This window comes from Apus apus, chromosome 8 (assembly GCF_020740795.1).
Source record: "Apus apus isolate bApuApu2 chromosome 8, bApuApu2.pri.cur, whole genome shotgun sequence".
NCBI classification, from domain to species: domain Eukaryota; kingdom Metazoa; phylum Chordata; class Aves; order Apodiformes; family Apodidae; genus Apus; species Apus apus.
The window spans coordinates 22697147-22711154 of record NC_067289.1 but is presented as its reverse complement, the minus strand read 5'-3'; the positions used below and the strand labels follow the sequence as shown (position 1 = coordinate 22711154).

At 41.7% G+C, this 14008-nt stretch overlaps 1 protein-coding gene across 1 annotated transcript in view; it reads left to right on the top strand.

Moving 5' to 3' along the window:
- Window positions 1-946: 946 nt before the first annotated feature.
- Window positions 947-14008, top strand: part of LOC127387807 (multiple epidermal growth factor-like domains protein 6) — a 194338-nt gene continuing 181276 nt past the window's right edge. Inside the window, exons 1-2 of the mRNA XM_051626590.1 lie at window positions 947-1095; window positions 1196-1234. Of these exons, the coding sequence (XP_051482550.1) occupies window positions 947-1095; window positions 1196-1234 (188 nt within the window). The remainder of the gene's footprint in view (window positions 1096-1195; window positions 1235-14008) is intronic.

Sequence of the window (14008 nt, the reverse complement as noted above, 5' to 3'; positions counted from 1 at the left end):
AATGGGATTAGCTCAACACAAGGTCCTGTGGAGTTAAAAACTACTCCAGATGCAAGAGAGGCTTAGCCATTCAGTGGGAATTTCAGCGTGGAATTAATCTGCTCTAAGGTCAGATAAGGGCTGTATGTTTTCTTTACCATGAAAAAGAAATTGGTTGATAAAATCTCAAGGGGATCACATCAATGCAAGCTTCAAAGCAATGAACAGTAGAAAAGCAGCTTTCTTGTTATGATTGGTAAATGTTTACCTACTTTAGCAAAGGTCCTGGAAAATAAAAACCATGCAGGAAACTGTGCTTGTAACCTGTGTGTAGAGGAGGAGCTGGTGTATCTTGTTACAGAACTGAAAGGAAGACAAATTAATTGTAAAACTGAGGCTGAGCCCTAACCCATGAGGATGTTAGGTAGGGGTGTGGTTCTGTCACCAACTGGGATAGGAGCTGATTTGGAGCAACTTGAGACCAAGCTCCATTCATGGGACTGGAAGGAAATTGCAGTTGTCTTGAGCATGGGTTGGCTCAGGGCCCATCTGCTCATTCACAGCCCAGTGCTTGACTAGTCATGGGTCCCTAGAGAGAGGAAATTTGTCGTGCAATGGACCCTGAGCCCTACTTTAGATTATAAAATGCTTCAGGTGTGTTTTTCCTATTTTTTTATTTGCTGCTATGCATAGTTCCCTTTCCAGGTCAGTTGGTCTCCCTTCTCTCGCCAGTAAAGGGGAAAGAGCTGCCTCTGACAGCAGTAAAGGTCTGGGGAGGTCATGAAGAGGAGAGGATGGATGGTCTAGAGGACAGTGTGCAGCTCTGGGAGCTCAGAACCCCCTCGGTTCCCAGCTTGGCATTCCGGCTGTCACTCCCTCTCAGCAGGAGTGCTGTTACCCCTTCCTCGTGATGTTAAATACATTTATTTTCACGGTTATCTCTTTGAAGTGCTCAGATGCGATTGCAATGGACGTCAGGCACAGAACAAAGGACCAGAGTGAAAAAGAGAAGCCAAGTCTCTCGCAGCAAAGCAGAAACCTCTCGGCACCCCTGGAGCCCACGGGCGGTCAGCTCTCCTCCCAGAAGCGACAGCCGGCACCAGCACGAAGCTGCACGTAACTTCATTGATTATTCCGTGAAAACAAACCGCTCCTTCTCCCCGCATCTGTGCTGTACCCAACGGGAATTCAGACTAGGAGGAAAGTGCCTTTAAAGGGGGGAAACCGAAGAGACATCACAAAGGAGGCGAAGTGGGTAAGTGAGCGGGGAGACACAAGAGCCACTGGGGAAGGGGGTCTGCGGGGGTGCCGAGGAGGAGAAGGAAGAGGAGGAGGAGGAGGAGAAGGGAGGCGGGGGCGGGCCGGGGCCGCCCAGCCAGTGGCGCGCCTGGCCGCTGCTTTAAATGATTTGGAGGGTCGGCGGTGGCCGGGGCTGGTGTTGCGGTGCTGCCGAGCTGTGGCTGCCCTGCCCGTCCCTGGTTTCTGCTCGGTGGGGCGATGGCGGCGGGAGCGGGGCCGGGGCCGTGGCTGGTGCGGCTGTGGCTGAGCTGGGCGCTGGCGGCGCGGGCGGCGGAGCGGCTGGAGCGGGGCATGTGAGTGGGGCTGCGGGGCGGGGGGCAGCGCCTTTGTCTCTGGCGGGGGAAGGGTCCTGGGCTCCTAGCGGGGCTCCCCCGCTGAACGCACTCGGCCCTTGTCGCCGTTCAACTCTGCCACCAAGAAAGTTTAGCTGGGTGCGTCCTGAACTTACCCGAGCTGCCCCCCGCAGCGCAGGTTGCTGCGCTCGGGAGTCATTCTGGCTGTTTTCTCGGGAGCCCGAGCCCCCGAGGGAAGGCGGAAGGTTCGGCTGGCTGCGATTCGCTCCCCTAGGTGAGCCTGGGAGAGCGCACCAGTATCCCTGACTCTGTTTCTTCTCTCTCGCTTGAAAAGCTAAACGGCGGACGGGCGGCAGAGCTGAGCCCCGTGCAGCTGTTCTAGCCCTGCCTTGCCTTCTGGTTACGCTGAGCTTTACCTGGCGGAGAAAAGCGGCTGAGAAAGAAAAATAGCATGTGAATTTAGTCGGGAGGAATGGAGCCGGCAGGCACAGGTGAGAGCGGTGGGATGATCCCCCGCCGCTGGGAGCAGCGCTCGCTTGCAGACACAAAGGAGGCAGGTCCGCATGGAGCCCTGCTCGGGCTCATGCAGAAGGAATTTTCTATGAGGTGTTTTCCGTGGCTTGGGAAATAAAGGATCTTTGTTGCAAATGTAGTGTAATATTTTTGTCAAGAGGTAGCTTTCTGGTCAAGTTGTACAGGAGAACAGCTGACAGTATGTACAGGATCTTACGGTCAAAGTTTTTGCTCATTGAAGTGGAAAAGAACATTTCTGGTAACTGTTCCCTGCTTTGTGTTGGACATCCTTTCCTCTGCAAAGCTTTTTCTGTATTTTTAAGAAATACACCCACTCACTTTCCCCCTCCCCAAGCAGTCTGACAACAACCTTTTTGGGTGTCTGTGTATGCTTAAATTTTGAACTACTTTGCTCTTTCTATTTTTTTTATTTTTTTATTTTTTTTTTACTTCATGCTTCCACTGCGTCCCACCCTTTTATAATTAGTTTCTCATAAAACTTCTCAGCCAATTGCTTATTGGTTTTCTGTGCAATACAATGTAAATATGTATTTACTAGAAGTGCTTTTAAGGCACTTAATGTGACTGCGTTTTGCTAGAGTCATAAGTATCTATCACAATGTTTAGAGAAGTCAATTTCATTTTCTGGTAAAGCTTTTTCTTTTAAAAAAGTGCTCTGTTTTTTTTCAGGCATACTTCTTGCTCTCTTTATAAGCAATTATTCTGCTCTGAGGTGGCTGGCCTACATTGATCTGTTTGCATTTGACATATTGGTTTTAACTGATTCTGCCCTTTTGAAGCTGGAGGTGGTGTTAATTGTGACTTTACCTCCCTACAGCTTTTGTTTGCTCACACCTTTCTAAAGGTAGTGTCACTAAAAGAGTACAGGAAACATTCCCTTCTGGAATTACAACTATATATGAGGATACTAGTGTTGGACTTGGGTCATTGGGAGCAGAAGTGTGCTGCTAGCCAGCAGCAATCAAAGCAACCCACCCAGATCCCCCTACCTGTGGCAGAGCCTTGGGTGCTTTTCTGAAAGGCATATTCCTGCAATTACTGTAATTATTGCTTTTGTTGAGTGAGGGTAAGTGTAAGTATTACTTCAAATTTCCTTTACACTATTTAGAGACTTTACTTTTGATGTAAACGGAAACACAAGAAGTCATGAGTCCTTAAGAGTAAGCCTGCCAGCTTTCATCAAGAAACAGTCAAATGTTTATCCAAAAGGACACTTGTCATAAATTGCTTTTATTTAGTGATTCTGCTTTCTGCTTTTGAAGTTGGTCATCTGCAGTCAATGGGATAAGAACAACAGATGTAGCATTTGGAATGTACCATGTCTGGTGTTTCCTTTAGCATTTGTTGCTGGTTTGATTGAGATCTCAAGTGGCTGGGGATATACAGGATATTCTTTGTTATTTTTTTTTGTTCTGCTGCTAACTTGAGTATTTGCTGCTAGGTAAAAATGCATAGGATCTGTGTGGATGTTGGTATTCCACTTCCAAGCCCCCTGAGGAGATTTAATGTAGAGCAGATTATAAGATGACTAGCTATTTCCATCAACTACGTTTCCAGACAATTAGCCCTTTGATTATCTTGTATTAGAACTTTAGTGAACACTGAAATAACCAGAGAGCAGATATTCAGCTTTCATGAAAAAGGCATGCTATTTAGGCCTTGAAATGAGGAATTAATGTTCTCTAGGCATTAAAAGCACACTTTTAGCAGCTCATTTTGCAGTGAGCTCTATAGTTCAAAAGTGGGGTGTATAACGACATTGTAATAGTGTTTGTCTAGCGTTGAGTTTACTTTCAGGATCGTGCTTCCCAGAAGACTGAGGGTAGTTGTGGGGCAGTGCAGTAACAGGAGCTCAGAGTACAGGGCTTGAGTTGCTGTTGGAAGTGGTAAAGCCTTTCCTAGATAAAGATCCCACCACAAGTTTTATAAGTACAGACATTTGCTAATAGTTATCTATATAGGAAAAGGCAGGAGTGGTTCTGAGGTGTGTGCTAGGAGCACCACTTGTGAAATAATTATTACCTTTCCTAGTTAAAACTGAGACATGGCTCAAGAAGGGATTCTTCTCTTCCCAAGTGATGTGAGTGAGGACTTCTTTTGGAAAAGTAATGAGATAAACTTTGTCCCTGTCAGCATTAAGTCCACTGTCTTGCTCTGTGGTTTTCCACATCCAGGATGATGTCTAAAGGGTCTGACTTGGCTTTAGAGGATCCAGTCACAGTCTTGCTTCAAAAGTCTTTTGTTCAGATTTGTTGACTGCTCAGATGTTGCAGCTGTTTATTTACTCTCTCCATAAGCTAAGTTGATCACTTTCCAAGAACACCTGGATTTAGAGCTGGATTCCCAGCTGAGTGGCTGTTTTCCAGCTTCTTCAATTCTGTAGGGCACTGTAGGTTTACTTGTGCTCCTCCAGATAAATCCTGTTCCCAAAGGCAAAATCTATCAATCAGATGGTGTCTATGTTTCCAAGACTTGAGCAGACCTGGTTCTTTAAATCCACCAGTGACTGGGTTACAGAGACACGGGACTATAGCTGTGCCATGTCTTGCTGCAAGCAGGTGGGCACTATTTCAAAGTAATATAGATAACTTTTTAGGCAAGTAGGCGTAACTAAAAAGGTGAAGCCTACTTTTTTGAGAACTGGAATACATTTAAAAATAAACTACTGGTGTACAAAACATGTCTGTAGACGGAGACTCTTCTGAATTTTGATTGCTGCAGTGGAACAAATTGCATGTCATTTGGAATCTGTTGGAATGCAGTGCAGGAAACAAAGTAATGCCAAAAAATGCTTCTATAAAATATATGGTGATACAACTTAAACTTGAAGGCTGGAGTTTTGTGATAATACTGTCCAAATAATGTGAAAAGTAGGTTGTATCATCCTTTCTTGGTGAAACGTTTGTATATTTTTAGGCAATACACTGTATTTTCACCTCCAGTGATGCCGATTTTCAGGTGTGAGGAAAATTTGTATTCCTCATGTTAAGTGAGGGCTCAAAATTAGTTTAGTTTATCAAGCTAAAATGATGTAGTAGAATCTCCCATTTGTTCAAGTGTGTTATATGTTCACAGATTTAATGGCTAAAAAACTCTGCAGGCTTTCTAGTGAAAATCAGGACCTGTTTTGCCACTGCGGTGTCCTTAAATTTGTATCTTGCACTAAGTAAGATTAAGTTACATCTTTCTTTTCAACTCCTTTTAAACCTTGGCTAAAGTGGTGCTGGCGACCTGAAGTCACTGCCAAATTCCAATTTAGACTACTGAATTTTACCAAAATTTGTTTTTTCAGCTGAAACCTCAAGTACTTCTTCCCAGTCCTGTCTGCCTAGAATCCACAAAGTTGCAGTAAACCCTTAGTATTATTGAGTAGTAGCTACCTCCAGCCTTTGACATTTGGATCCTGTGATTTTACTAAGCATAGTTTAAATGCTTTGGCATAAAAATGATGGTAATCCTGTCCTGTTGTCCCATCATCCTTCCCTTTCCTTTCATAATCAGTAGTTCTTGCTAGGAAAGGAAAAAAAGGTGAAGACTGAGATGTTTCTTACATTTATGAATGTGAACATCATGCTGAACAAACATCCCTGTGCACTACAGGATCTTGCCACCAGATAGAGCTCATGCTGGTCAGCATTAGAACACAGAATCCAATTTTTCAAGAGTTTGCACTCAAAGCTTCTGTTTTGGAGTTTCTAGAGGAAAATTATTTTTGAATATGGCCTTTTAACAGATGGTAAAGAGCTCTTTTGTTCTCTCCCAGTATATTCATTGGCAGGGGACTTAATGAATGTCATCATGCTAGTTCTTTCCCTAATTTCTGGTATGCTTTCCTGTTTTTAAGAAAAAAATGAGATCAAGGCTGAAGTAGCCATAAGACTGTGAAAATACATGGTCATAAAATGTGATAGCCTGAAGGTTCTGTTTTTGCCCAAGATGAATTTGATCTCATGATTGACTAAAATATTTTCCAGTGTTATAAATCTGGTTTTCTGTCAGAGATATCAAACAATGTGCATACATGAGGTTTAGAAAATTGCCAGCCATAACTGCAATAGCTTACATACACTGTGGGAGTCTTCAGTCTGCAAGTTGAAGGTAGGTAAGTCCCTGCTCCCATTCACTTGTAATGGGATTTGGGTTTGCAAGTTACTCTTCTTGCATTGCTCTTCAAAATGGACCCTAAGAGGGGAGAGCTTATCAGCATTTCATTAGGTTTAATTGTGCTGCATTATGAAATGTTGATATAGTTTAGCTATTTCTGCATTTATTGTGTGCACGTGCTGTCTGTTTGCAGTGTTGCTGAATTCTAGGAAAACTGCCTGATTTTCACTTCTCCCTTCCTCTGCATTGTTTGTATCTATTGCTGCTTATTTATCATATTTCTAAGCATGCCATGAGCTAGACGTGGCATAGAACATGGAGCATTTTTAATAAATTTGAAGAATCCTCCTGGTGAGGAGGGGTAAGATTACCTGGTAATGCAAAATTTGCTCTTTGGCTGACTCCCCAGCAGAACCTCCTTGGATGGAAGCGATCCTTTGGCTCTCAGAGAGTTAACAGACCATCTTGCAGACCCGTGTTATTCACCAATTAAATACCTTCTCTCTTTGAACACAGTTAATAGATTTCCTCCTTCTGAAATTCAAGCCTGTTATTGCTTACATTTTCTCTAATATCTATTGCTTTTCATTTACTTCTGAGGAGAAAGACATTTCCTTTCATTACTGCAAAATCAAAGCATTTTAAAATTGTGGACTGAACATGTGTAGTCTTGGTTTTATGCTTTGGATTCCATGCTGGTCTTGGTTTCAAACTAGTAATTAATTGTTCTGGGGATAAACTTGAGATTATTTTTTTTTTTGCCTTTTGCATAAGAAGATGTGTGCTCCCAGATATAATGCATACACAAGCTGAGTTGTATTTCTGTGTCTTTGACCTATGGATGGAAATTTGATCTCGTGTGTGTGTGAATAGAGGAATGTTCCTGAAGTTGGAGTGCTGACATTTTATATTTTTTAGCAGAAACAGTGCACCTCCTTCCCTTTGTAAGTTAGGGCACAACTTGGTGCACATCTTTGCTTAGTAGACAACACGATGCCCAGACTGTTTTTATGTATACAGATTAACTCAGTTTTGAAAGTATATCATAATATCTGAGGCTTTGCTTGAGAAAGCTTTTAAAGTTACTTTGTATCATTTACTAACAAAAAAGTATCAATTTGGGCCTAATGTTTTCAGGTGAAAATATTCCTGTATTCCTCAACCCTCACAGTACTCTGCAGGTCCCATCCTTCTATTTGGGATTAGTAGCACTGCCCCTGCCTGACAGACACATCATCAGGTGTGAAAAGGGGTGTTCATGCAACTATTTTTAATTGTGTTCTTCATGAGACAACTTCCATCCATTTTTTTAATTTATTTTTTTTTTAGAGCCTTTGGGTTATTTAAAACTTCAATATTAGTTTCTATTCTGAAAGATACAAATGCTTGTTTATTTTTTTCCAGTTTACTGCTGGAGAACACTAATCCACTAATGCACGCTTGTTTGTTGCAGTGTTTGTTTGTGGGTTTTTGTGGCTAGAATTCATAAAATATTTAGGTGAGGATTTATAGGGGAATAAATTACTTGGAATATTTTAACACTTCAAAAATTAGCATGTAAGAACTTAAGTTTTCTTGCATATATTACGTGTTACTTCAGAATAAGCTTTCAAAAAAAAGGGGGGTTGGCTCCAAACTGTTACAGTCTGACATCCATCCGAAAAGCAGGGAACAATTCCTAAATACTGGTTGCCAAACCAAAACTGAGGATTTCAGTACCTTTGAACTAGTCTCACTGTCAAGCAATGTGGCACTTGATGCAAACAAGAATGAGCTTTTTCTCCTTATGACACAAGTGGTATGACATTTTTCAGTGATTTTGGTATTCCAGCAACATGCCTTCCTGTGCCTCCTTGCCAAAAGAAGCTCAGATGTGTGTACCTGGCAGATTCAGTGGGGTGACTTTGATAATTCACTCTTCTGCAGTGGAATGGTAATTGAGATGGCTGTAGTCAATATGAAATTTCATCTAGAGATGACTGCTGCTTTCCTTTTATAATTAACTTTTTTTTTTACCATTTGGTTTTGTCTGAATTCTTGACAACTATTTGCTTTGTCTTAATGAGTACATGCAAACTATTTCTTAGCCTCCTTCCAAGTTTTTCTGATTACATTAGAGTTGGATCCTTGGGACAAAGGTGCATACATTGTAAAGCAATCTGCCTGCTAGAAGGGCTTGGTGTTGTGTGAGGACTGGCAGGCCTGGTCACTGGCAGTGATGCTGACACTCCCCTGGATGCTGCTCTTTAAGTCACTTGTTTAAAAATAACCTCAGTGTAGACATCTGTGGAGTTGAGCAGAAGACATCTAACAAGATTATAAAGGATTTAAGAAGATGCTAATATCAGGTATCTTTTGCAATTATTGTACTATTACTTAGTTGGTAATTTATTTATTTTTTAGTTTACAATAAGAGTCATTCCAAAGTAGCCATATGCTGGGATAATAAACTGGTTTGGATACAGTAGATACAAGTCATGTGCATGTTTCCCTGGACATGAATGCAGTTGAGTATGTGGGGGCTCTCAGAATTGCATGCTGATGTGGTGATACTCTTATTTACCATCCTATGGGTCTGTACTTCATGCCTTACCTGGTCCTGCAGACATCAGCCAGTAGAAGAAACTTCGAAACTGAGTGTTGCTAGGGAGTAGGGTTTTTGTGATACTGCTTGAAACAACAACAAATTGCTCCTTGATTTAAGATGCTAGAAAGGTGACTTGACAAATCATAGTTAAATGATTTGGATGTGCATGTTTTTCTGCTTTTCTTGCTAACCAAAATAGACTATTCTGTCTTGGGGGAGAGAGGAGGTTATTTAAATAGAAGCTAAATGACAGATGCTGCACTTTGATAGCAGTAGGAACTAAAAATCTTATTGTTGTTATAATAGCTGAGTGTGTAATTAATCATCTCATATTGATTTGCTTTTAATCTAGATGCAGTGCACAAAGACTGAGAGAACTCTCATGTTATTTAGCTGCTCCATCTAATCAGGGAGAGGATGTGAATAAGACAGCAGTGCATTAGTAACCTGTGGGGTTAGGAGAGTCTTCTGTACTGAACCTTCATCCACAGATCCAGAGAACAGTAGTGATAATGAGACCTAATCTAAATGAGCTTGATGCTTACAATCTATATCCCAGAGGGCTTTTAAACATCACAAATATTGATACAGAATCAGTAGAGAGCAGGGATTGATTAGTGGTCAAGGGAGCAGGATGTCCTAATTGTCTCTGGTAGTGCTGATTAATTTTATCTGGGAAATGTGGGGAATAGAGCCTTAAAATAGATTAAGAGTAGAAGGGAGCTTGATAGTTTAAAAAGGAAGAAAAGCCTTTTCTGTCATTCCAGCCTTTGTGAATTTTTGTTGCTTTTAAGCCGTATATAGAGAAACACAAAATTTATCTATATCTTTATTTCTGTATAAATAAATATAACTACATCTTTGGACCTTTTGTTTCTGTAGCCTTTTTCCTACTTTGACTTTGTTTTTCTTACGTTCAGAAGAATTTTCTTTTCTCACCTTTCCAGTTAAGATGGTATTTATGGCAAACTTTTAATCAAAATCCTGTTTACATACAACATCATGTTGCTGATCTTTTCTCCTCTAGAATGCTGCATATTTCTGCATGGGGTCAATATGCTTGTCTAAATGTCTCTTCTAAAAAGCTGGGGATGTTTTACTTGGATGGTTGGAGGTGTGAAGAGATTCAGACAATTTTTTTGGCCTAAGTAGCTTCTAGACAAAGCCACTGTAGTCATCAACAACTATTTTCCGGTCCACATCAGTCTGTCTCTAGAGCAAAACCAGCAGTTGTCATCAAAGCAGCGGAGAATTTAGCCCTAACTGTAATCTTGGTTTCCTTAAGGAAAATTCTCATTTGATCTTCTCAAACTGAATGTGGAAAAGCATATATTTAGTCTATGCTTTTTCTAAAGTTTTAATAACATCATAAAGGGAAGGAGCAGTGACCAATTAGTGGTTTGAAAATACAGAATCCTAGCAAGTCGGTTCTCATGACAGGTTGCCACTGTTGACTCTTTCATGGGAAGATCAATAATGTTCAGGCTGCAAATTGTTCAGCTGAGGCAATGCAGGCTACAACATCTCATTTTTAGGAAGATATTAACAGGCTTAGTGTGGAAGGTGGTGTCATTCACTTAGTCTCTGTGGAAAGACCTAAAATCAGACAGCCAAATCATTCTTTGCTTTGTATTCATTAATATTTTGATTTAAAGCTTGCACTATTGAAAGAAACCTTTGGGGATATCTTGATGTGTTTGCTCTCTCACTGCCATTAAATCTGACTACCTTTAGCTTCTTGATTTGAGCTGCAAAAAAGTGGATTGATTCAATAAGACTTATTTTAATTGTCATTCAAAGAGCCAGGTGTTAGGATCATGCCAGACAGAATAAGAAAATATCCCTGTCACAGAGACGTGATGCACCTTTTGAAATGGTGGAGCTGTTCCTTCCACACATGCCAGGATTGTGTGCAGAAAGCTGCCTCTCAGCTCCCATGAGCAGATCCCTGCACCTGTAACCTGTAACCTGTCTTTGTTACGTGAAAAGTGTGTGTACTTCATCTGCTGCTGCGTGAAATTATTTGTGCTTGGAAGTGTTTGTGTAAAGGAGGTAGATGCACTGGTAGGCTTCTCACACTTGCAGTTGTGAGCAAGGATGAAACTGCAGAGAACCTCACTCACGAGATTGCAGAGATGCTGTTTCTGCCATGAGTTGTGGGAAGGCTGCAGTCACTCCTCAGGGGATGTCGATTGAGGTGATGCTAGTGGTGATGACAGCTTGAGGTGGAAGACTTAGAATAGCAGCTCAGGACGAATGACCACAATTGCCACTGAGGACTTCAAGGATGCTGTCTGTAGGTGCAAATGCTGTGAGATGGTGAGTGGGGGACACCAGAGTACATTGAGCTTGTGGGCTGCTTCCAGGAGTGGACACCAAATGGCTATGGAGGAGAATAAGAAAAGGGGTGAGCATTCAGTGAGGCTTTGCTTGAACTTGAGGCTCAGGACATCCTGAGCCACGTTCTCCATTTTTGTATTTAATACACTTCCATGGGTGCTTTTTTGACTATTTTTGTATGAAGATACAGACTTCTTTTTAAATTCTACTCACAGGAATGAATTAGATCCCACCTGGTGATGCTTTTAATTTTCTCTGAACTTTTCCTGTGGTGCAGTGGTTCACAGGCATCACAGCTATATGATTAGTCAAGGCTGCTCTCCCTTCATGTTCATCTAATTATCTCTTCATTAGAATCTTAAGTCTTGAGCTGGAAGCACGTAGGGTGTCTTTGTTTAAGGGGCAGTCTCTTAATGCAAATACTGAAAGAGAGCTTTCTGGCTTGCCCCAGTCAGGCTGACAAGCTAATAATAGCCTTCGTGTTAGTCTTGGCTGACAGAGAGCATCAGTATAAAAAGATTTTAAGGGACTGATAGGTCAGTCAAATCATAGAACATAATATGCATTTGTGTGTTTTGCTTGTTGTAACACTTAAAATCCCATTAAGAAATATTTTCTCAATGCATAGGGTATGGGAGTAAAAATGCAGCTCTCCTCTTCTAAATATACCATTAAAACACTTGAGGTTTCGGGTTAGTTTGAGATGGCCTCTAGTTAATAGAATGCCAGGATACAAAACTGCTTTTGATGTCTGTAGTCTTGTTCAAGGAACTGTTCTGGAGTTTATAGGTAACATATCAAGGAGCAGTGAGTCAGATAGCTTAAAAACTGGTGTGTTGGCTGCATGTATGGGGAGGTGTGAAGATGGCTAGTTGGTGGAGAGGGCATGTTTGGTTTCCCATCTTTGCCAGCAGAGGATTACATGTTATGCAATTGCTGCGATTTAATGACAGTGCAGCAGAGGTTTTGATACCTGCCTTTACATTATCCCAAGGGCATCTAGGAAGAATGGCTTACTTTGAATAAATCTTAATAAACATCTGACTTTATGCTGCTGGCTTGTTTTGTTCTGTGAGCGCTGTTTATTCCTGTTAACCATATCATAGAAGTAAATACAGCTATTCCTGGAAACATGGAAATATCACATGAGTAAGAATTTATAGGATGGGCTTGGTGTGTCATTACAACAATTGTCAGCTCCTCTCTTTTATTTGTGGAAGAGCAATGCATGTGAATGTACCTTTATCTGGAAAGTTTTAGGCAATTCTAATAAAAGGAGATATGCATGAATTATCAGTACATGATGTTCTATTCACTGGAGGGAGAGTAATTTTAAAAAGCCTGCTAAGTGAGGCATGGTTGCTAAGTAAGGCGAGGATTTTATTAGACCAACTGACGTAATGGAAAAAAAAACAGGCAAGATTTTGGGTATACACAGACCTCCTTTGGATGTGAAACAGGCAGCAGACTTTGCACTAAGAATGGCTTGGGAACAATTGCTCTGAACTTCAGCTAAGTATGTTAAATGGGAAGGTAATTTGAGAGGACGGGGTAGGTGACACATGTGGGAAGGATTGCTAAGTAATGGAGATGACATGGGAATGTGGAGGGAGGGTGGTTTCTGGGGCAGTTCAAGGCAATTGGAAGCTATGCTGCTGCTGTCTTCTGTGTTGCTTCCTGGTATTGGCAGCTGCAGCTGAGGCAAACTCAAGGAATGAGAAACAGGGAGCAATATAGAAAGTTGACTCTGCAGTGGAGGAAGAAGAACATGGAGCAATATGGACGGGATGTCCACTGAAATAGTGGTTTAGGATGATGGAGATGAGCAGTTCCTCCAAAGATGGGGAGAAATAGACATTCTAGTTCAGAAAACTAATTTCTGTCAAGGTAAGGTTTTCTTGATGTAGTCTTTACTCTTTCCACAGTGAGGAAAGACGACCAGAGCCTACAGTTGTGGACTTTCTTTTCATAACTTCCTTTATGTAGCCTACGTGGAATTCTTGGAAGGGTGGTTGGTTTGTTTAAAAAGTTGATCTCTTTTTCTACTGGAGTGTCCTTGTTGGGTGGAGGTCCTCTTTAGCCTGAGGTGGATGTCCCCAGTATTCCCCTTAGCTGGGGATCTGCTGTGCCTTTGGGAGACTGGGCTGGATTTCCCATTCTGGGTGTGCTTTGCATGGCCTGTGGAGTACTCGGCCTTCCGCACAGTACTGGGAATATTGTGGAGTGGATCGAGGCAGGCAGGGTAAAAACGATCACACAGTATTTTCCTGTTGTGCACAAGCTTAATTGAATGATGTTTGTCAACTACCTGAAGACCTGCAGATGAAGGATGTACTTTTTCATTAGAAAGGCTACCTTGCGTGGTCTTCAGATACAGCAGGGAGCTGTAAAGTATTTTGGGCCTCTGAGATAAAAGTGCTATAAATCTTGATGAGATATTAACAATATCCAGTGTAACTGATGATGACTTTAACTACCAGGCAGCTGTTGGGTGAGAACAGGTATCTATCTTATTAACGCAAAACCCCCTTCTGCTTTCTAGAGCAGGCTTATGTTCCTACCTCAGTTGTTTGCCAGAGGAATTGAGTGTGTGACTGTCTTCCTCTGTTACTCTCTAGCCTGAAGAGGGGTCTCAAACTGAAATTTGGGGAAGGACTTGTCTGCTAGTCAGTGTAACACAACTGCTGAATGCTATTTATCACTTCCCAGGAGTGGGTGTGCAAGGACCCTGTTTCCCCCGTGTGTTTTAATCATTGAGGCTTAAAGCCAGCTAAAGCAGGCTGGCTTGGGAAACTGATGCTTGAATTATTATGTCAACAATCTGTAAACTAGTAAAAATAATCACTGATTTAATTTCATTTCTGATAAGTAG